The sequence below is a fragment of the Staurois parvus genome, unplaced genomic scaffold (assembly GCF_062004578.1).
Source record: "Staurois parvus isolate SC_StPar_1 unplaced genomic scaffold, SC_StPar_1.0 ptg001487l, whole genome shotgun sequence".
NCBI lineage: Eukaryota > Metazoa > Chordata > Amphibia > Anura > Ranidae > Staurois > Staurois parvus.
In genome coordinates, this window is record NW_028319283.1 from 116,869 (window position 1) to 138,608 (window position 21,740).

Below are 21,740 nucleotides of genomic sequence, written 5' to 3' on the forward strand. Positions count from 1 at the left end.
TAATGAATTATCTATCCGTAGAGTTAGAAGAAGATGAATATCCTCCCCATCCAACCCTCCAGACGGGCCATAAACGTCTTGTCTATTTAACCAGATAAGCCGTTTTTGCTCCAGTAATTAATGGCATTCGGCATCTTCCCGGGTTTATAATGGAGAGATCTATGAGTAATGGCCGGGCCCATCCAGAGGAGAGGGTCTTCCCGCTGTCCCATCCATCTTCCTCGGCTTGTAATCACAGCCCGTATTATTTGCTGATGGCTAAACCATGGGACGGTCCATTAGCCGAGGACAAACATTGCGCCCAACAACCCAAGTCACCGGGTTTTTTTTTAATTGAACTTTTATAAAATGAATGATTTTCCAGCGTGCTAAATCTTCACGCGGCTAAATTAATGAGGTTATGGTGGTTTCACTGATCTTAATCGCCCCGTAAAAAAAAAGTAATAGAAGGAACAAAATGGACTTTATTTATGGCGGACGTCTTGCAGAGTAGCATATGCGCTGTCCAAATTGTCATTAACAGATTACTATAAATTAAAGTAATGTATCAATGTGCGGCTTTATTACATTATCCTCGCCAACCGCCGGCCTGCTGCGCTAATGTCATTTTATGGTATTATTACTGTTGTTTATGTTGGTGTAGCTCTTGTGGGGACCCATTTTTTTTTCTGTTATTTAATATTGAAAGCTGTCGCCAGGTGAGCAGCTAAATGTCAGCATACCTAGCAAAGGGAATCCGTCTCTGTTCAGCCAGTCCTGCGATCTTTCCACCCTTGTCAAGAAACCGCACAGGATGGTCCTAAACCTCCAGTCCCTGATGATTTATATCTTCCATGGTCTAGAAATCTGTTTTCAGTGCCTCTGTGTGAGGGGGGGATGGGGATTGAGGGAATGTGTATGATGTAATAAGAATGAATGATGGTTTTGTAATGTATTTTTAAAAAAAGAAAATTCAATTAAAGATACCGTGTTTTCGTGAAAATAAGACACTGTCTTATATTTTTTTTGGTTTAAAAAAACACACTAGGTCTTATTTTTCGGGTAGGTCTTATTTCTTAAATGTCCAGGTATGGCCGGGGGGTGCAGAGGTGAGCTGCAGGCAGTTGTGGATGAGGGTTCTGTGGAAAGGGACGGTTGATGACAGTTGTGAGCTGCAGTCAGGTGTTGCAGATTTGACTTGACAGGTGAGTTTTAGACGGGGGTGAGGTGCGGACGTGGGATGCAGAGCTGAGCTGTGGCCGGTGGGGTGTTGAGCTGATCTGTGGCTGGGGGGGTGCAGAGCTGAGCTGTGGCCGAGGGGTGCAGAGCTGAGCTGTGGCCGGGGGGTGCAGAGCTGAGCTGTGGCTAGGGGGGTGCAGAGCTGAGCTGTGGCTGGGGGGGTGCAGAGCTGAGCTGTGACTGGGGGGGTGCAGAGCTGAGCTGTGGCCGGGGGGTGCAGAGCTGAGCTGTGGCCGGGGGGTGCAGAGCTGAGCTGTGGCCGGGGGGTGCAGAGCTGAACTGTGGCCAGGGGGTGCAGAGCTGAACTGTGGCCAGGGGGTGCAGAGCTGAACTGTGGCAAGGGGGTGCAGAGACAAGCTGTGGTCGGGGGCTGCAGAGGTGGGTTGCAACGCAGCTCACCTCTGCACCCCCCCAGCCGCAGCTCACCTCTGCACTCCCCAAGCAGCAGCTCACATATGCACCCCGTCTGCAACTCACCTGACTCAATTTACCTCTGCAACACCTGAATGCAGCTCACCTTTGCACATCCCCCCTCCCCCGACCTCATAGGGTTAGCTAGCTTTGTAAAACACAGCTGCCAGCAGCCGGCCCCTCTCTATAGTAACTCCCATTTCGGGTCCTATCTTTCCACACAGTGCACCAAGCGCACTTACTCACCGCTCCACCTCTTCCCCACTGGCCGGTGATCACCCCTGGGGCATTGGCTTCCATGCATTAGACTGCAGGAGGAGATGCCCCGCCCCTAAACACACTGCACACTGCACCCGCAGATATCTGTTCCTTCCCTGTCCCACAGTGAGCACAGAAGTAGGGAGGTTCTGTGGGAGCGGATGGGGAGTACAGAGGTAGGGGGGTTCTGTGGGAGCGGACGGTGAGTACAGAGGTAGGGGGGTTCTGTGGGAGCGGATGGGGAGTACAGAGGTAGGGGGGTTCTGTGGGAGCGGACGGTGAGTACAGAGGTAGGGGGGTTCTGTGGGAGCGGATGGTGAGAACAGAGGTAGGGAGGTTCTGTGGGAGGGGATGGTGAGTACAGAGGTAGGGGGGTTCTGTGGGAGCGGATGGTGAGTACGGAGGTAGGGGGGTTCTGTGGGAGCGGATGGTGAGTACGGAGGTAGGGGGGTTCTGTGGGAGCGGATGGTGAGTACAGAGGTAGGGAGGTTCTGTGGGAGCGAATGGTGAGTAGAGAGGTAGGGAGGTTCTGTGGGAGCGGATGGTGAGTACGGAGGTAGGGGGGTTCTGTGGGAGCGGATGGTGAGTACAGAGGTAGGGGGGTTCTGTGGGAGCGGATGGTGAGTATGGAGGTAGGGAGGTTCTGTGGGAGCGGATGGTGAGTACAGAGGTAGGGGGGTTCTGTGGGAGCGGACGGTGAGTACAGAGGTAGGGGGGTTCTGTGGGAGCGGACGGTGAGTACAGAGGTAGGGAGGTTCTGTGGGAGCGGATGGTGAGTACAGAGGTAGGGAGGTTCTGTGGGAGCGGACGGCGAGTACAGAGGTAGGGGGGTTCTGTGGGAGCGGACGGTGATTACAGAGGTAGGGAGGTTCTGTGGGAGCGGACATTGAGTACGGAGGTAGGGGGGTTCTGTGGGAGCGAATGGTGAGTAGAGAGGTAGGGGGGGTTCTATGGGAGCGGATGGTGAGTACAGAGGTAGGGAGGTTCTGTGGGAGCGGATGGTGAGTACGGAGGTAGGGAGGTTCTGTGGGAGCAGACGGTGAGTACGGAGGTAGGGAGGTTCTGTGGGAGCAGACGGTGAGTACAGAGGTAGGGTGGGGTCTGTGGGAGCGGATGGTGAGTACAGAGGTAGGGGGGTTATGTGGGAGCGAATGGTGAGTAGAGAGGTAGGGGGGTTCTGTGGGAGCGGATGGTGAGTACAGAGGTAAGGAGGTTCTGTGGGAGCGGATGGTGAGTACGGAGGTAGGGGGGTTCTGTGGGAGCGGACGGTGAGTACGGAGGTAGGGGGGTTCTTTGGGAGCGGACGGTGAGTACAGAGGTAGGGGGGTTCTGTGGGAGCGGATTGTGAGTACAGAGGTAGGGGGGTTCTGTGGGAGCGAATGGTGAGTAGAGAGGTAGGGGGGTTCTGTGGGAGCGGATGGTGAGTACGGAGGTAGGGGGGTTCTGTGGGAGCGGATGGTGAGTACGGAGGTAGGGAGGTTCTGTGGGAGCGGACGGTGAGTACGGAGGTAGGGGGGGTTCTGTGGGAGCGGACGGTGAGTACGGAGGTAGGGGGGGTTCTGTGGGAGCGGACGGTGAGTACGGAGGTAGGGGGATTCTGTGGGAGCGGACGGTGAGTACAGAGGTAGGGGAGTTCTGTGGGAGCGAACGGTGAGTACGGAGGTAGGGGGGTTCTGTGGGAGTGGACGGTGAGTACGGAGGTAGGGGGGTTCTGTGGGAGCGGACGGTGAGTACGGAGGTAGGGGGGTTCTGTGGGAGCGGACAGTGAGTACGGAGGTAGGGGGGTTCTGTGGGTGCGGACAGTGAGTACGGAGATAGGGGGGTTCTGTGGGAGCGGACGGTGAGTAGAGGTAGGGGGGTTCTGTGGGAGCGGACGGTGAGTACGGAGGTAGAGAGGTTCTGTGGGAGCGGACGGTGAGTACGGAGGTAGGGGGGTTCTGTGGGAGCGGATGGTGAGTAGAGGTAGGGGGGTTCTGTGGGAGCGGACGGTGAGTACGGAGGTAGGGGGGTTCTGTGGGAGCGGATGGTGAGTACGGAGGTAGGGACGTTCTGTGGGAGCGGACGGTGAGTACGGAGGTAGGGAGGTTCTGTGGGAGCGGATGGTGAGTAGAGGTAGGGGGGTTTTGTGGGAGCGGACGGTGAGTACGGAGGTAGGGGGGTTCTGTGGGAGCGGACGGTGAGTATGGAGGTAGGGGGGTTCTGTGGGAGCGGACGGTGAGTACAGAGGTAGGGGGGTTCTGTGGAAGCGGATGGTGAGTACGGAGGTAGGGAGGTTCTGTGGGAGCGAATGGTGAGTAGAGAGGTAGGGGGGGTTCTATGGGAGCGGATGGTGAGTACAGAGGTAGGGAGGTTCTGTGGGAGCGGATGGTGAGTACGGAGGTAGGGAGGTTCTGTGGGAGCAGACGGTGAGTACGGAGGTAGGGAGGTTCTGTGGGAGCAGACGGTGAGTACAGAGGTAGGGGGGGGTCTGTGGGAGCGGATGGTGAGTACAGAGGTAGGGGGGTTATGTGGGAGCGAATGGTGAGTAGAGAGGTAGGGGGGTTCTGTGGGAGCGGATGGTGAGTACAGAGGTAAGGAGGTTCTGTGGGAGCGGATGGTGAGTACGGAGGTAGGGGGGTTCTGTGGGAGCGGACGGTGAGTACGGAGGTAGGGGGGTTCTTTGGGAGCGGACGGTGAGTACAGAGGTAGGGGGGTTCTGTGGGAGTGGATGGTGAGTACAGAGGTAGGGGGGTTCTGTGGGAGCGAATGGTGAGTAGAGAGGTAGGGGGGTTCTGTGGGAGCGGATGGTGAGTACGGAGGTAGGGGGGTTCTGTGGGAGCGGATGGTGAGTACGGAGGTAGGGAGGTTCTGTGGGAGCGGACGGTGAGTACGGAGGTAGGGGGGGTTCTGTGGGAGCAGACGGTGAGTACGGAGGTAGGGGGGGTTCTGTGGGAGCGGACGGTGAGTACGGAGGTAGGGGGATTCTGTGGGAGCGGACGGTGAGTACAGAGGTAGGGGAGTTCTGTGGGAGCGGACGGTGAGTACAGAGGTAGGGGGGTTCTGTGGGAGTGGACGGTGAGTACGGAGGTAGGGGGGTTCTGTGGGAGCGGACGGTGAGTACGGAGGTAGGGGGGTTCTGTGGGAGCGGACAGTGAGTACGGAGGTAGGGGGGTTCTGTGGGTGCGGACAGTGAGTACGGAGATAGGGGGGTTCTGTGGGAGCGGACGGTGAGTAGAGGTAGGGGGGTTCTGTGGGAGCGGACGGTGAGTACGGAGGTAGAGAGGTTCTGTGGGAGCGGATGGTGAGTACGGAGGTAGGGGGGTTCTGTGGGAGCGGATGGTGAGTAGAGGTAGGGGGGTTCTGTGGGAGCGGACGGTGAGTACGGAGGTAGGGGGGTTCTGTGGGAGCGGATGGTGAGTACGGAGGTAGGGACGTTCTGTGGGAGCGGACGGTGAGTACGGAGGTAGGGAGGTTCTGTGGGAGCGGATGGTGAGTAGAGGTAGGGGGGTTTTGTGGGAGCGGACGGTGAGTACGGAGGTAGGGGGGTTCTGTGGGAGCGGACGGTGAGTACGGAGGTAGGGGGGTTCTGTGGGAGCGGACGGTGAGTACGGAGGTAGGGGGTTCTGTAGGAGCGGACGGTGAGTACGGAGGTAGGGGGGTTCTGTGGGAGCGGACGGTGAGTACGGAGGTAGGGGGGTTCTGTGGGAGCGGATGGTGAGTAGAGGTAGGGGGGTTCTGTGGGAGCTGACGGTGAGTACAGAGGTAGGGGGGTTCTGTGGGAGCGGACGGTGAGTACAGAGGTAGGGGGGTTCTGTGGAAGCGGATGGTGAGTACGGAGGTAGGGAGGTTCTGTGGGAGCGTACGGTGAGTACGGAGGTAGGGAGGTTCTGTGGGAGCGGACGGTGAGTACAGAGGTAGGGAGGTTCTGTGGGAGCGGACGGTGAGTACAGAGGTAGGGAGGTTCTGTGGGAGCGGACGGTGAGTACGGAGGTAGGGAGGTTCTGTGGGAGCGGACGGTGAGTACGGAGGTAGGGGGTTCTGTAGGAGCGGACGGTGAGTACGGAGGTAGGGGGGTTCTGTGGGAGCGGACGGTGAGTACGGAGGTAGGGGGGTTCTGTGGGAGCGGATGGTGAGTAGAGGTAGGGGGGTTCTGTGGGAGCTGACGGTGAGTACAGAGGTAGGGGGGTTCTGTGGGAGCGGACGGTGAGTACAGAGGTAGGGGGGTTCTGTGGAAGCGGATGGTGAGTACGGAGGTAGGGAGGTTCTGTGGGAGCGTACGGTGAGTACGGAGGTAGGGAGGTTCTGTGGGAGCGGACGGTGAGTACGGAGGTAGGGAGGTTCTGTGGGAGCGGACGGTGAGTACAGAGGTAGGGAGGTTCTGTGGGAGCGGACGGTGAGTACGGAGGTAGGGAGGTTCTGTGGGAGGGGACGGTGAGTACAGAGGTAGGGAGGTTCTGTGGGAGCAGACGGTGAGTACAGAGGTAGGGAGGTTCTATGGGAGCAGACGGTGAGTACGGAGGTAAGGAGGTTCTGTGGTAGTGGACGGTGAGTACGGAGGTAGGGGGGTTCTGTGGGAGCGGACGGTGAGTACGGAGGTAGGGAGGTTCTGTGGGAGCGGACGGTGAGTACGGAGGTAGGGGGGTTCTGTGGGAGCGGACGGTGAGTACGGAGGTAGGGGGGTTCTGTGGAAGCGGACGGTGAGTACGGAGGTAGGGGGGTTCTGTGGGAGCGGACGGTGAGTACAGAGGTAGGGGGGGTTCTGTTGGAGCGGACGGTGAGTACAGAGGTAGAGGGGGTTCTGTGGAAGCGGACGGTGAGTACAGAGGTAGGGGGGTTCTGCGGGAGCGGACGGTGAGTACAGAGGTAGGGGGGTTCTGTGGGATCGGATGGTGAATACAGAGGTAGGGAGGTTCTGTGGGAGCGGACGGTGAGTACAGAGATAGGGAGGTTCTGCGGGAGCGGATGGTGAGTACAGAGGTAGGGAGGTTCTGTGGGAGCGGACGGTGAGTAGAGAGGTAGGGGGGTTCTGTGGGAGCGGATGGTGAGTACAGAGGTAGGGAGGTTCTGTGGGAGCAGACGGTGAGTACGGAGGTAAGGAGGTTCTGTGGTAGTGGATGGTGATTACGAGGTAGGGGGGTTCTGTGGGAGCGGACGGTGAGTACGGAGGTAGGGAGGTTCTGTGGGAGCGGACGGTGAGTACGGAGGTAGGGGGGTTCTGTGGGAGCGGATGGTGAGTACGGAGGTAGGGGGGTTCTGTGGGAGCGGACGGTGAGTACAGAGGTAGGGGGGTTCTGTGGAAGCGGACGGTGAGTACGGAGGTAGGGGGGTTCTGTGGGAGCGGATGGTGAGTACAGAGGTAGGGGGGTTCTGTGGGAGCGGACGGTGAGTACAGAGGTAGGGGGGTTCTGTGGGAGGGGATGGTGAGTACAGAGGTAGGGGGGTTCCGTGGGAGGGGATGGTGAGTACAGAGGTAGGGAGGTTCTGTGGGAGCGGACGGTGAGTAGAGAGGTAGGGGGGTTCTGTGGGAGCGGATGGTGAGTACGGAGGTAGGGGGGTTCTGTGGGAGCGGACGGTAAGTACAGAGGTAGGGAGGTTCTGCGGGAGCGGATGGTGAGTACAGAGGTAGGGGGGTTCTGTGGGATCGGATGGTGAATACAGAGGTAGGGAGGTTCTGTGGGAGCGGATGGTGAGTACAGAGGTAGGGGGGTTCTGTGGGAGCGGACGGTGAGTACGGAGGTAGGGAGGTTCTGTGGGAGCGGATGGTGAGTACGGAGGTAGGGAGGTTCTGTGGGAGCGGACGGTGAGTACGGAGGTAGGGGGGTTCTGTGGGAGCGGACGGTGAGTACGGAGGTAGGGAGGTTCTGTGGGAGCGGACGGTGAGTACGGAGGTAGGGAGGTTCTGTGGGAGCGGATGGTGAGTACAGAGGTAGGGGGGTTCTGTGGGAGCGGACGGTGAGTACAGAGGTAGGGGGGTTCTGTGGGAGGGGATGGTGAGTACAGAGGTAGGGGGGTTCCGTGGGAGGGGATGGTGAGTACAGAGGTAGGGAAGTTCTGTGGGAGGGGATGGTGAGTACAGAGGTAGGGGGGTTCTGTGGGAGCGGACGGTGAGTACGGAGGTAGGGGGGTTCTGTGGGAGCGGACGGTGAGTACAGAGGTAGGGAGGTTCTGTGGGAGTGGACGGTGAGTACGGAGGTAGGGAGGTTCTGTGGGAGCGGATGGTGAGTACAGAGGTAGGGAGGTTCTGTGGGAGCGGACGGTGAGTACAGAGGTAGGGGGGTTCCGTGGGAGGGGATGGTGAGTACAGAGGTAGGGGGGTTCTGTGGGAGCGGACGGTGAGTACAGAAGTAGGGGGGTTCTGTGGAAGCGGACGGTGAGTACGGAGGTAGGGGGGTTCTGTGGGAGCGGATGGTGAGTACGGAGGTAGGGGGGTTCTGTGGGAGCGGATGGTGAGTACGGAGGTAGGGGGGTTCTGTGGGAGCGGACGGTGAGTACAGAGGTAGGGGGGTTCTCTGGGAGCGGATGGTGAGTACAGAGGTAGGGAGGTTCTCTGGGAGCGGATGGTGAGTACAGAGGTAGGGAGGTTCTCTGGGAGCGGATGGTGAGTACAGAGGTAGGGAGGGAGACGGTATATATGGGTGTGCGCAGTAACAGTGCCGGAGGTGGTGGAATGGCGTTCCGTTACGTTCCGGCTGAAAGAAAACCTCGATCACAACTAGGTCTTATTTTCGGGGAAACGGTACAATAAGAAAAAAAAACATACAGGTGCATTCACTGGATATTTCAACTACGATTCTTGACTGTTCCTTTCCTCCTTGGAGGTTTGGTTGTCCCCACCTCGCGGCAGTCCTACTGTCCTGCTTCTCTCTGCGTGACATAGAATGCATTTAAAATGCAAGAAGAAGTGTGGGAGCTCCTTAGAATGGGCACAGCGGGTGTACAGACCTGGGAACTCGGCACAGGGATGGTGGGAACCCCTCATAATGGGCACAGCAGGTGTAGAGACTCAAGAACTCAGCACAGGGATGGTGGGAACCCCTCATAATGGCACAGAAGATGTACAGACTCAAGAACTCAGCACAGGGATGGTGGGAACCCCTCATAATGGGCACAGCAGGTGTACAGACCTGGGAACTCGGCACAGGGAAGGTGTGAACCCTTCATAATAGGCACAGTAGGTGTACAGACCCGGGAACTCAGCACAGGGATGTTGGAAACTCTCATAATAGGGACAGTAGGTGTATAGACCCGGGAACTGAGTACATGCTGGTGGCATTGACCCTTTATAGATGTCTCACTAGAAGTAGTATTGCAATGTTGAACCTTCTGGAGTCTTAATAGAAAGCAGAACTCTCCGGAATCCTCCAGTGCAAATGACATTTTCACTTCGTGGTTTATGGGATTCTTCTTTATTCTGTCAAAGAGACAAGAGATTTCATTTACAAATCTTGACACTTTAAAACAGGAGGGTCGCTCACTAATGCAGTCTAATGCAGGCCATAGACGGGTCGAACATCGGCTGATTTTTTTAAATAAAATAGAAAAATCGGTCGTTCGATCGGCCGACGTTACCACCAACGTTAAAAAAATCGGCCAATTTTCGACCCGTCTACGGCCGGCATTAACCCCATAACTTCTGTCCTATGCAGAGACAGGGGAGCGCACCGTACAATGTGACAGAAATACTAATACATTATTTGGATTACAATGTTTTTATTTGGATACAAATAGGTACATTGTTGCAACCGCAAGACTTTATTCATATAAAATATAATAGCGGACTGGACTTCTTCTTCTTCCTCTTCCTCTTCCTCTTCCTCTTCCTCTTCTTCTTCTTTTTCTTCCTCTTCCTCTTCTTCTTCCTCTTCCTCTTCTTCTTCTTCCTCTTCCTCTTCTTCTTCCTCTTCTTCTTCCTCTTCCTCTTCTTCTTCTTCCTCTTCTTCTTCCTCTTCTTCTTCCTCTACTTCTTCCTCTTCTTCTTCTTCCTCTTCCTCTTCTTCTTCCTCTTCTTCTTCCTCTACTTCTTCTTCTTCTTCTTCTTCTTCCTCTTCTTCCTCTTCCTCTTCCTCTTCTTCTTCCTCTTCTTCTTCCTCTACTTCTTCCTCTTCTTCTCTTCCTCTTCGTCTTCTTCCTCTTCCTCCTCTTCTTCCTCCTCTTCTTCCTCTTCCTCCTCTTCTTCTTCTTGTTCCTCTTCTTCCTCTTCCTCTTCTTCTACTTCTTCCTCTTATTCTTCTTCCTCTTCTTCTTGCAGGTCACAGCTCATGCGCAGATTTCATTATCGGTAAAACGATCGGCCGATTTGCCCATCATTCCCGGGAAAATCTGCTGATCGTCAAAATCGGCCGCACATTTTCCAACATGCCCGATAAAAAAATGTGCAAAAACCCCGAAAAACGTCCGACCAATTAACCCACTAATGGTGCGAAAATTGGCCAATTTTTTTTTCAGCCGCAAAAATTGGCCGATTTTTGACCCGTATATGGCCAGCATTAGGCTCACCATACATGGTTCAATCATTTCTAGATCTAATAACAACTATGTTGAAGAGCCTGCCAGATTGGACACAAATTGATCAGATGGTTTTGCTAGGTCCTCATATGACATAGTCTTGGTAAATCTAAAGTCGATTGTACAAAGATTGTGTGGTCAGACTGTAACGTGTATGGGGAGCCTAAAACGCTCATTAAGCTCCAATCAGCAACCAAGACAAATTCCTTTAGCTCACACGCTGCGCCTTACACCTATGGGCCACAAACAGCAGGAAAGCCACTTTTTTACAGCTGTAGGAGAACAGTTTAGAAGTTGGAACAATAATTTGTGAAGCAGCTTTCCAGGTGGAGTTGCAAGGGTTATGGAGCTGCCTGAAGCTGAATGGGTTTCTGGAGCCACCTGGAGCTGAAGGATTTGTGGAGCCACCTGGAACAGAAGGGCTTCTGGAACCTCCAAGAGCTGAAGAGTTTGGGGACCTGTTTGGAATTGAAGGGTTTGTGGAGCTACCTGAAGCTGAAGGGTTTCTGAAACCACTTGAAGTTGAAGGTTTTCTGGACCACCTGCAGCTGATGGGTTTTGGAATCTGCCTGAAGATGAAGGGTTCCTGGAGCCTCATGGAATTCAAGGGTTAGAGGTTTCACCTAGAGCTGTATGGAGATGAAGGGCTTCTGGAGTCTCCTGGAGCTGAAGGCTTTTTGGGATCTGCCTGGAGCTATGTGGACCTGAAGGGCTTCTGGAGCTGAAAGATTTGTAGGGCCACTTGGAGCTTAAGAGTTTGGGGACCTGCATGGAATATAAGGATTTGTGGAGCTACCTGAACCTGAATGTTTCTGAAATCCCCTGGAGTGAAAGGGGTTTCTGAAACCACCGAAATTTGAAGGTTGTTTTGACCACCTAGAGCTGATGGGTTTAGGAATCTGCCTGAAGCTGAAGGGCTCCTGAAGTCTCATGGAATTCAAGGTTTAGAGGATCTGTCTAGAGCTGTATGGAGCTGAAGGGCTTATGGTGTCTCCTGGAGTGTAAGGGTTTTGGGATCTGCCTGGAGCTATATGGACCTGAAGGGCTTCTGAAGCTGAAAGTTTAGTAGGGCCACCCGGAGCTGAGGAGATTGGGGACCTGCTTGGAACTGAAGGGTTTGTAGAGCTACCTGGGACCTGAAGGGTTTCTGAAATCCCCTGCAGCTGAAGGGTTTCTGAAACCACCTGAAGTTGAAGTTTTTCTGGAACACCTAGAGCTGATGGGTTTGGGAATCTGCCTGAAGCTGAAGGGTTCCTGAAGTCTCATGGAACTCAAGGGTTAAAGGATCCATCTAGAGCTGTCTGGAGCTGAATGGCTTCTGGTGTCTCTTGGAGTGGAATGGTTTTGGGATCTGCCTGATGGAATTCAGGAGCCTCATGGAATTCAAGGGTTGGGGATTCTGCCTAGAGCTGTATGGAGTTGAAGGGCTTCTGGAGCTTACTGGAGTTGGGGATCCACATGGAGCTGTACAAAGCAGAAGCTGAAGAGATTTGTGAAGCTGCGTAGAGTTTGATTTGTGGCGCTTTCTGGATGTAAGGGTTTTTTTAGAATCCTGTGGCCGAACGGTAATTTAGGTTCTGCAGCTCTACTGGTGCAGCTAGTCCAGAAATGGAGCTGGCAAACGCAGCAAAATGTGAACCATGCTCTAGAGAAAGGTTACTTGAGGAACCTAGGGTTCCTCCAGAAGTTGCAAGGGGTTTCTTGAGCAACAAGCAATTTCTGCCTTTCAGCTATATGTGAGGGGGTAATTCTTCCCCCTGACCATCACAGTAATGTATCATGAGTTGTAGATCTAGTCATTTTTAGCACAGGTTCCCTGAGACTAGAAAGTTATTTCAAGGGATCCTCTGTGTTGAAAAGGTTGAGAAAGGCTGATCTAGATAGAAAGTTGGTTCTCCTCTGAGGATGCCAACCTAGATGGAGGCAAAATGTATAAATATATCTGAGATCTTTGGTGGTTCTTAGGCTTGCTACCTTTCTGGCCATGATGAGTGGGCCATACAACAGATAATCCATTTTTTGAGTTTAGGGTTGAGAGCATCCAGAAGAGTCTTGTTTTTGATCAATGTGACCCTTCTTACTAGGTGCTCCTAACCCTATGCTCAAAAACAGTGAAGGGGGCACCAAGTGGGGGGTTTCCTAAGACTGGAAAGTTATTTCAAGGGATCCTCTGTGTTGAAAAGGTGGAGAAAGGCTGATCTAGATAGAAAGTTAGTTCTCCTCTGAGGAGGCCAACCTAGATGGAGGCAAAATGTATAAATATATCTCAGAGATCTTTGGTGGGTCTTAGGCTTGTTACCTTTCTGGCCATGATGAGTGGGCCATACAACATATAATCCATTTTTTTAGTTTAGGGTTGAGAGCATCCAGAAGAGTCATGTTTTTGATCAATGTGACCCTTCTTACTAGGTGCTCCTAACCCTATGCTCAAAAACAGTGAAGGAGGCACCAAGCGGGGGGTTTCCTAAGACTGGAAAGTTATTTCAAGGGTTCCTCTGTGTTGAAAAGTTTGAGAAAGGCTGCTCCAGAGACGCGGGATGGAGAGTGGTGGAAGGGTCCAGTGAAGGGGGCACAAAGCGGGGGGTTTCCTGAGACTGGAAAGTTATTTCAAGGGATCCTCTGTGTTGAAAAGGTGGAGAAAGGCTGATCTAGATAAAAAGTTGGTTCTCCAATGTGACCCTTCTTACTAGGTGCTCAAAAACAGTGAAGGGGGCACCAAGCGGGGGGGTTTCCTGAGACTGGAAAATTATTTCAAGGGTTCCTCTGTGTTTGAAAAGGTCGAGAAAGACTGCTCCAGAGACCCGAAGATGTACTGAACAGATTTTTTTTTTTCCCCAAGCTCTCTGCCCCAATCTCTTCATTTTCTGTGCTGTAAAAGGTGCATTGTCCAGCATTTCAGGCCATCTCAATAAGCTTTTGTTCTCAGAGAAGATTCAGGAAAAAAAAAACTGTCTATTAAGCAGAAGCTATTTTGGTGTCAAGTTTAACAAAATCAGATTGCTTCTTCTCCTGCATCAGCATCTATCGCGGCTCTATAGAAAACTAGTTATTGAGCGGGGTACTGGGCTGCTGTGCGCAGGAACGTGGACATTTCAATTTGCCTCTGGTCTTTCCATTTGGACAGTCAATTTTGTGCGGCTTTCATGGTGTCTTTGGAAATATGGCTTCCGACAGATATTGTAATAACGATGAAGCTGACAAATAGGGAAAAGCAAAAAGACTTCTGACTCCGACCTTTGTCTGAATGTATTACAAGGCTCAGCTCTTTATAATATAATAAGAAAAAAAGGTGAAAGGAAAGCCGCGGTGCAGTTTCTCTGAGCGCAGTTTTTGAGTCATTGCTGCATTGCTGGTTCTACCATAAAGCCCAACTCCACTTCCCGAAAAATATAATTAGCCCAGCGAAGTTCCTCTCCTTTCCTGCGAGCACACAATAGGATCCTCCAGGATGGGGAGTGGTGGAAGGTCAATTAAATATGTTACATTTACCAGCCCCTTCCTGTCCTGAATGAACACGAGGAGTAATCAATTCCAGTCATTCACTGTGTTCATTGATAGGGGATGCTGTCAGGTTGGCTCTATGGACTCTCCTGGTTTCTAGCAGCAGTCCTGGCCCAGGGCCTTCTAGGGGTGTATCAGCACACCACCCGGTGCTCACATTACTGCAACATGTAAGCGCCGTCCATTACAGGAGCAAGGACCGCCCACAACCGGAGAAAACACGAGGAGGAAGAGAATCCTGTGCATCACATGACCGACGAAAAGGGAACCACAAAATATATTAATATTTTGTGTTCTCTTTTGAAGGCAGCAGGTGGTGCCCTTGGTCCCTTTTCAGATGTTTGCAAAATTCTCTGTTAGAGACGAGAGACAGAAGCTCCACTCTAAGTGTAGACGGTTAAAATCAGGCAGATTTAATGGTAAAATTGCACCCACATAGGTAGGTAACAGGTAGGCATGTCAAGTAATGGAGGTCCAGTGGGAGCATCAGGTCCTTTGGCCATGCTCTGGGTGTTTTCCCTCCGCTCCGGGGATGTCCAAGACTTGGGGAGTAGCAGAGGGCGCAGGGATGATGTCGCCGCATGGACTGGGTTTCCAAGATGGCGTGCGTTCGGAGCATTCTCACTCCTTCGTCAGGCCGACGTAGAACAAAGCCTGTCGTGTATAGAGCCCAGTAGCTCAAGCTGAAGTTTACATACACAAGTGAATTAGTCAGAACAGTGACCCCCGAGTGTAAATGTTACTTATAACATAAGGGGGGATATGATCTCCATGTATATTACATAAGGGGGGGATATGATCTCCATGTATATTACATAAGGGGGGATATGATCTCCATGTATAATACATGAGGGGGGATATGATCTCCATGTATAATACATAAGGGGGGATATGATCTCCATGTATAATACATAAGGGGGGGGATATGATCTCCATGTATAATACATAAGGGAGGATATGATCTCCATGTATAATACATAAGGGGGGATATGATCTCCATGTATAATACATAAGGGGGGGGATATGATCTCCATGTATAATACATAAGGGGGGGATATGATCTCCATGTATAATACATAAGGGGGGATATGATCTCCATGTATAATACATAAGGGGGATATGATCTCCATGTATAATACATAAGGGGGGGATATGATCTCCATGTATAATACATAAGGGGGGATATGATCTCCATGTATAATACATAAGGGGGGATATGATCTCCATGTATAATACATAAGGGGGGATATGATCTCCATGTATAATACATAAGGGGAGGGGTGATCTCCATGTATAATACATAAGGGGGGATATGATCTCCATGTATAATACATAAGGGGGGATATGATCTCCATGTATAATACATAAGGGGGGATATGATCTCCATGTATAATACATAAGGGGAGGTGTGATCTCCATGTATAATACATAAGGGGGGATATGATCTCCATGTATAATACATAAGGGGGGATATGATCTCCATGTATAATACATAAGGGGGGATATGATCTCCATGTATAATACATAAGGGGGGATATGATCTCCATGTATAATACATAAGGGGGGTATATGATCTCCGTGTATAATACATAAGGGGGGGATGTGATCTCCATGTATAATACATAAGGGGGGATATGATCACCATGTATAATACATAAGGGGGGATATGATCTCCATGTATAATACATAAGGGGGGATATGATCTCCATGTATAATACATAAGGGGGGATATGATCTCCATGTATAATACATAAGGGGGATATGATCTCCATGTATAATACATCAGGGGGGGATATGATCTCCATGTATAATACATAAGGGGGGGTATGATCTCCATGTATAATACATAAGGGGGGGATATGATCTCCATGTATAATACATAAGGGGGGATATGATCTCCATGTATAATACATAAGGGGGGGATATGATCTCCATGTATAATACATAAGGGGGGATATGATCTCCATGTATAATACATAAGGGGGGATATGATCTCCATGTATAATACATAAGGGGGATATGATCTCCATGTATAATACATAAGGGGGGATATGATCTCCATGTATAATACATAAGGGGAGGTGTGATCTCCATGTATAATACATAAGGGGGATATGATCTGAATCAGGCAGATTTAATGGTAAAATTGCACTCACATAGGTAGGTAACAGGTAGGAATGTCAAGTAATGGAGGTCCAGTGGGAGCATCAGGTCCTTTGGCCATGCTCTGGGTGTTTTCCCTCCGCTCCGGTGGTGTCCAAGACTTGGGGAGTAGCAGAGGGCGCAGGGATGATGTCGCTGCATGGACTGGGTTTCCAAGATGGCGCGCGTTTGGAGCATGCTCACTCCTTCGTCAGGCCGACGTAGAACAAAGCCTGTCGTGTATAGAGCCCAGTAGCTCAAGCTGAAGTTTACATACACAAGTGAATTAGTCAGAACAGTGACCCGAATGTAAATGTTACTTCCAGGGTTGTTCGTGTTCTTGTTTTAGAGAACCTGTGCAGAGGAAATCTGAGGGCTGTCACTGATGATCTCTGCGTTTGTAAATACTAGTTGCCTGGCTGTTGTGCTAATCCAGGGCCTCCACTATCTTCTCAGTTCAGAGACGTCAGAAACACAACAGAACTCCAAATCTACTTGTTCTGGGTCCGCGACTTAAGAACTACTGAAAGACATTGGGTCAGCATGGTAGTCAGGCAGGGGATATGATCTCCATGTATAATACATAAGGGGGGATATGATCTCCATGTATAATACATAAGGGGAGATATGATCTCCATGTATAATACATAAGGGGGGATATGATCTCCATGTATAATACATAAGGGGGGATATGATCTCCATGTATAATACATAGGGGGGATATGATCTCCATGTATGATACATAAGGGGGGATATGATCTCCATGTATAATACATAAGGGGGGATATGATCTCCATGTATAATACATAAGGGGGGATATGATCTCCATGTATAATACATAAGGGGGGGATATGATCTCCATGTATAATACATAAGGGGGGATATGATCTCCATGTATAATACATAAGGGGGGATATGATCTCCATGTATAATACATAAGGGGGGATATGATCTCCATGTATAATACATAGGGGGGATATGATCTCCATGTATGATACATAAGGGGGGATATGATCTCCATGTATAATACATAAGGGGGGGATATGATCTCCATGTATAATACATAAGGGGGGATATGATCTCCATGTATAATACATAAGGGGGGATATGATCTCCATGTATAATACATAAGGGGGGATATGATCTCCATGTATAACACATAAGGGGGATATGATCTCCATGTATAATACATAAGGGGGATATGATCTCCATGTATAATACATAAGGGGGGATATGATCTCCATGTATAATACATAAGGGGGGATATGATCTCCATGTATAATACATAAGGGGGGGATATGATCTCCATGTATAATACATAAGGGGGATATGATCTCCATGTATAATACATAAGGGGGATATGATCTCCATGTATAATACATAAGGGGGGATATGATCTCCATGTATAATACATACGGGGGGGATATCATCTCCATGTATAATACATAAGGGGGGATATGATCTCCATGTATAATACATAAGGGGGATATGATCTCCATGTATAATACATAAGGGGGATATGATCTCCATGTATAATACATAAGGGGGGGATATGATCTCCATGTATAATACATAAGGGGGGATATGATCTCCATGTATAATACATAAGGGGGGATATGATCTCCATGTATAATACATAAGGGGGATATGATCTGAATCAGGCAGATTTAATTGTAAAATTGCACTCACATAGGTAGGTAACAGGTAGGAATGTCAAGTAATGGAGGTCCAGTGGGAGCATCAGGTCCTTTGGCCATGCTCTGGGTGTTTTCCCTCCGCTCCGGTGGTGTCCAAGACTTGGGGAGTAGCAGAGGGCGCAGGGAGGCTCGCAGGGATGATGTCACCACATGGACTGGGTTTCCAAGATGGCGCGCGTTCGGAGCATGCTCACTCCTTCGTCAGGCCGACGTAGAACAAAGCCTGTCGTGTATAGAGCCCAGTAGCTCAAGCTGAAGTTTACATACGCAAGTGAATTAGTCAGAACAGTGACCCCCGAGTGTAAATGTTACTTAATACATAAGGGGGGATATGATCTCCATGTATATTACATAAGGGGGGGATATGATCTCCATGTATAATACATAAGGGGGGATATGATCTCCATGTATAATACATAAGGGGGATATGATCTCCATGTATAATACATAAGGGGGGATATGATCTCCATGTATAATACATAAGGGGGATATGATCTCCATGTATAATACATAAGGGGGGTATGATCTCCATGTATAATACATAAGGGGGGATATGATCTCCATGTATAATACGTAAGGGGGGATATGATCTCCATGTATAATACATAAGGGGGGATGTGATCTCCATGTATAATACATAAGGGGGGATGTGATCTCCATGTATAATATATAAGGGGGGATATGATCTCCATGTACAATACATAAGGGGGGGGGGATATGATCTCCATGTACAATACATAAGGGGGGGGGGATATTATCACCATGTATAATACATAAGGGGGGGATATGATCTCCATGTATAATACATAAGGGGGATATGATCTCCATGTATAATACATAAGGGGGTTATGATCTCCATGTATAATACATAAGGGGGGATATGATCTCCATGTATAATACATAAGGGGGGATATGATCTCCATGTATAATACATAAGGGGGATGTGATCTCCATGTATAATTCATAAGGGGGATGTGATCTCCATGTATAATATATAAGGGGGGATATGATCTCCATGTATAATACATAAGGGGGATATGATCTCCATGTATAATACATAAGGGGGATATGATCTCCATGTATAATACATAAGGGGGGATATGATCTCCATGTATAATACATAAGGAGGGATATGATCTCCATGTATAATACATAAGGGGGGATATGATCTCCATGTATAATACATAAGGGAGGATATGATCTCCATGTATAATACATAAGGGGGGTATGATCTCCATGTATAATACATAAGGGGGATATGATCTCCATGTATAATACATAAGGGGGGGATATGATCTCAATGTATAATACATAAGGGGGGATATGATCTCCATGTATAATACATAAGGGGGGATATGATCTCCATGTATAATACATAAGGGGGGGATATGATCTCCATGTATAATACATAAGGGGGATATGATCTCCATGTATAATACATAAGGGGGGATATGATCTCCATGTATAATACATAAGGGGGATATGATCTCCATGTATAATACATAAGGGGGGTATGATCTCCATGTATAATACATAAGGGGGGATATGATCTCCATGTATAATACGTAAGGGGGGATATGATCTCCATGTATAATACATAAGGGGGGATGTGATCTCCATGTATAATACATAAGGGGGGATGTGATCTCCATGTATAATATATAAGGGGGGATATGATCTCCATGTACAATACATAAGGGGGGGGGGATATGATCTCCATGTACAATACATAAGGGGGGGGGGGATATTATCACCATGTATAATACATAAGGGGGGGATATGATCTCCATGTATAATACATAAGGGGGATATGATCTCCATGTATAATACATAAGGGGGGATATGATCTCCATGTATAATACATAAGGGGGGATATGATCTCCATGTATATTACATAAGGGGGGATATGATCTCCATGTATAATACATAAGGGGGATGTGATCTCCATGTATAATTCATAAGGGGGATGTGATCTCCATGTATAATATATAAGGGGGGATATGATCTCCATGTATAATACATAAGGGGGATATGATCTCCATGTATAATACATAAGGGGGATATGATCTCCATGTATAATACATAAGGGGGGATATGATCTCCATGTATAATACATAAGGAGGGATATGATCTCCATGTATAATACATAAGGGGGGATATGATCTCCATGTTTAATACATAAGGGAGGATATGATCTCCATGTATAATACATAAGGGGGGTATGATCTCCATGTATAATACATAAGGGGGGGATATGATCTCAATGTATAATACATAAGGGGGGATATGATCTCCATGTATAATACATAAGGGGGGATATGATCTCCATGTATAATACATAAGGGGGGGATATGATCTCCATGTATAATACATAAGGGGGGGATATGATCTCCATGTATAATACATAAGTTGGATATGATCTCCATGTATAATACATAAGGGGGGGGGATATGATCTCCATGTATAATACATAAGGGGGGATATGATCTCCATGTATAATACATAAGGGGGGATGTGATCTCCATGTATAATACATAAGGGGGATGTGATCTCCATGTATAATATATAAGGGGGGATATGATCTCCATGTATAATACATAAGGGGGGGATATGATCTCCATGTATAATATATAAGGGGGGATATGATCTCCATGTATAATAAATAAGGGGGGGGGATATGATCTCCATGTATAATACATAAGGGGGATATGATCTCCATGTATAATACATAAGGGGGGGGATATGATCTCCATGTATAATACATAAGGGGGGGATATGATCTCCATGTATAATACATAAGGGGGGATATGATCTCCATGTATAATACATAAGGGGGGTTATGATCTCCATGTATAATACATAAGGGGGATATGATCTCCATGTATAATACATAAGGGGGGATATGATCTCCATGTATTATACATAAGGGGGATATGATCTCCATGTATAATACATAAGGGGGGGATATGATCTCCATGTATAATACATAAGGGGGATATGATCTCCATGTATAATACATAAGGGGGATATGATCTCCATGTATAATACATAAGGGGGGGATATGATCTCCATGTATAATACATAAGGGGGATATGATCTCCATGTATAATACATAAGGGGGATATGATCTCCATGTATAATACATAAGGGGGGGATATGATCTCCATGTATAATACATAAGGGGGGATATGATCTCCATGTATAATACATAAGGGGGGATATGATCTCCATGTATAATACATAAGGGGGGATATGATCTCCATGTATAATACATAAGGGGGGGGGATATGATCTCCATGTATAAATACATCAGTGGTTCATATAGTGAACTCGGTGTAGTTATTCCCTCTGAGGTCATCACAGAGGACAAGGGGGCGCTCTTTACGTCTGGAGGAAAAGAAATGTAATCTCCAAACACGGAAAGGTTTCTTCACAGTAACAGCGGTGAGAATGTGGAATAGACTCCCTCCAGAGTTGGTTGTGGCCAGCTCAGTGGATTGCTGTAGGAAAGTCCTGGATTCTTTCTTGGATACACAGAATATAACTGGATATAACATTTATAGGGAACGTTGATCCAGGGAATATCCGATTGCCTCTCAGGGGATCAGGAAGGAGTTTTTTTTCCCAGCAGGAGCAAATTGGATCGTGCTTTGCTGTGTTGGGTTTTTTTTACTTCCTCTGGATATACTGTGGGTGTAGGATAACTTTTTTTTTTTCTGTGGTTGAACTGGATGGACTTTTGTCTTTTGTCAGCCAGACTAACTATGTAACTATGTGACTAAGTATCTTCTGTTTTGTTCCAGCTGCGAATGTCTTTTCTTCTGGACGGTTTCCTGCTTGGTGATATATCGGTCCGGCTTCACGATAATAGAACTGGGAGGGCAAAATACAGAACCCTGTGGCATTTCACCAATGGGGAGGGACTGGGAGTCTGGCAGCATTTGGTGCTCCCCCTGCAGGACGTGATGGAGAGGTGAGTGTCGCTGTGCCCATTTGATGGATAAGTACAGAAAACAGTCAACAAGTTTC

General features: G+C 49.1%; 1 protein-coding gene across 1 annotated transcript in view; it reads left to right on the forward strand.

The window, feature by feature from the left end:
- Nucleotides 1-21,740, forward strand: part of LOC149435579 (ALK tyrosine kinase receptor-like) — a 264,409-nt gene that overhangs the window by 94,284 nt on the left and 148,385 nt on the right. Inside the window, 1 exon segment of the mRNA XM_089662515.1 lies at nt 21,515-21,684. Coding sequence (XP_089518641.1) covers nt 21,515-21,684 — 170 coding nt within the window.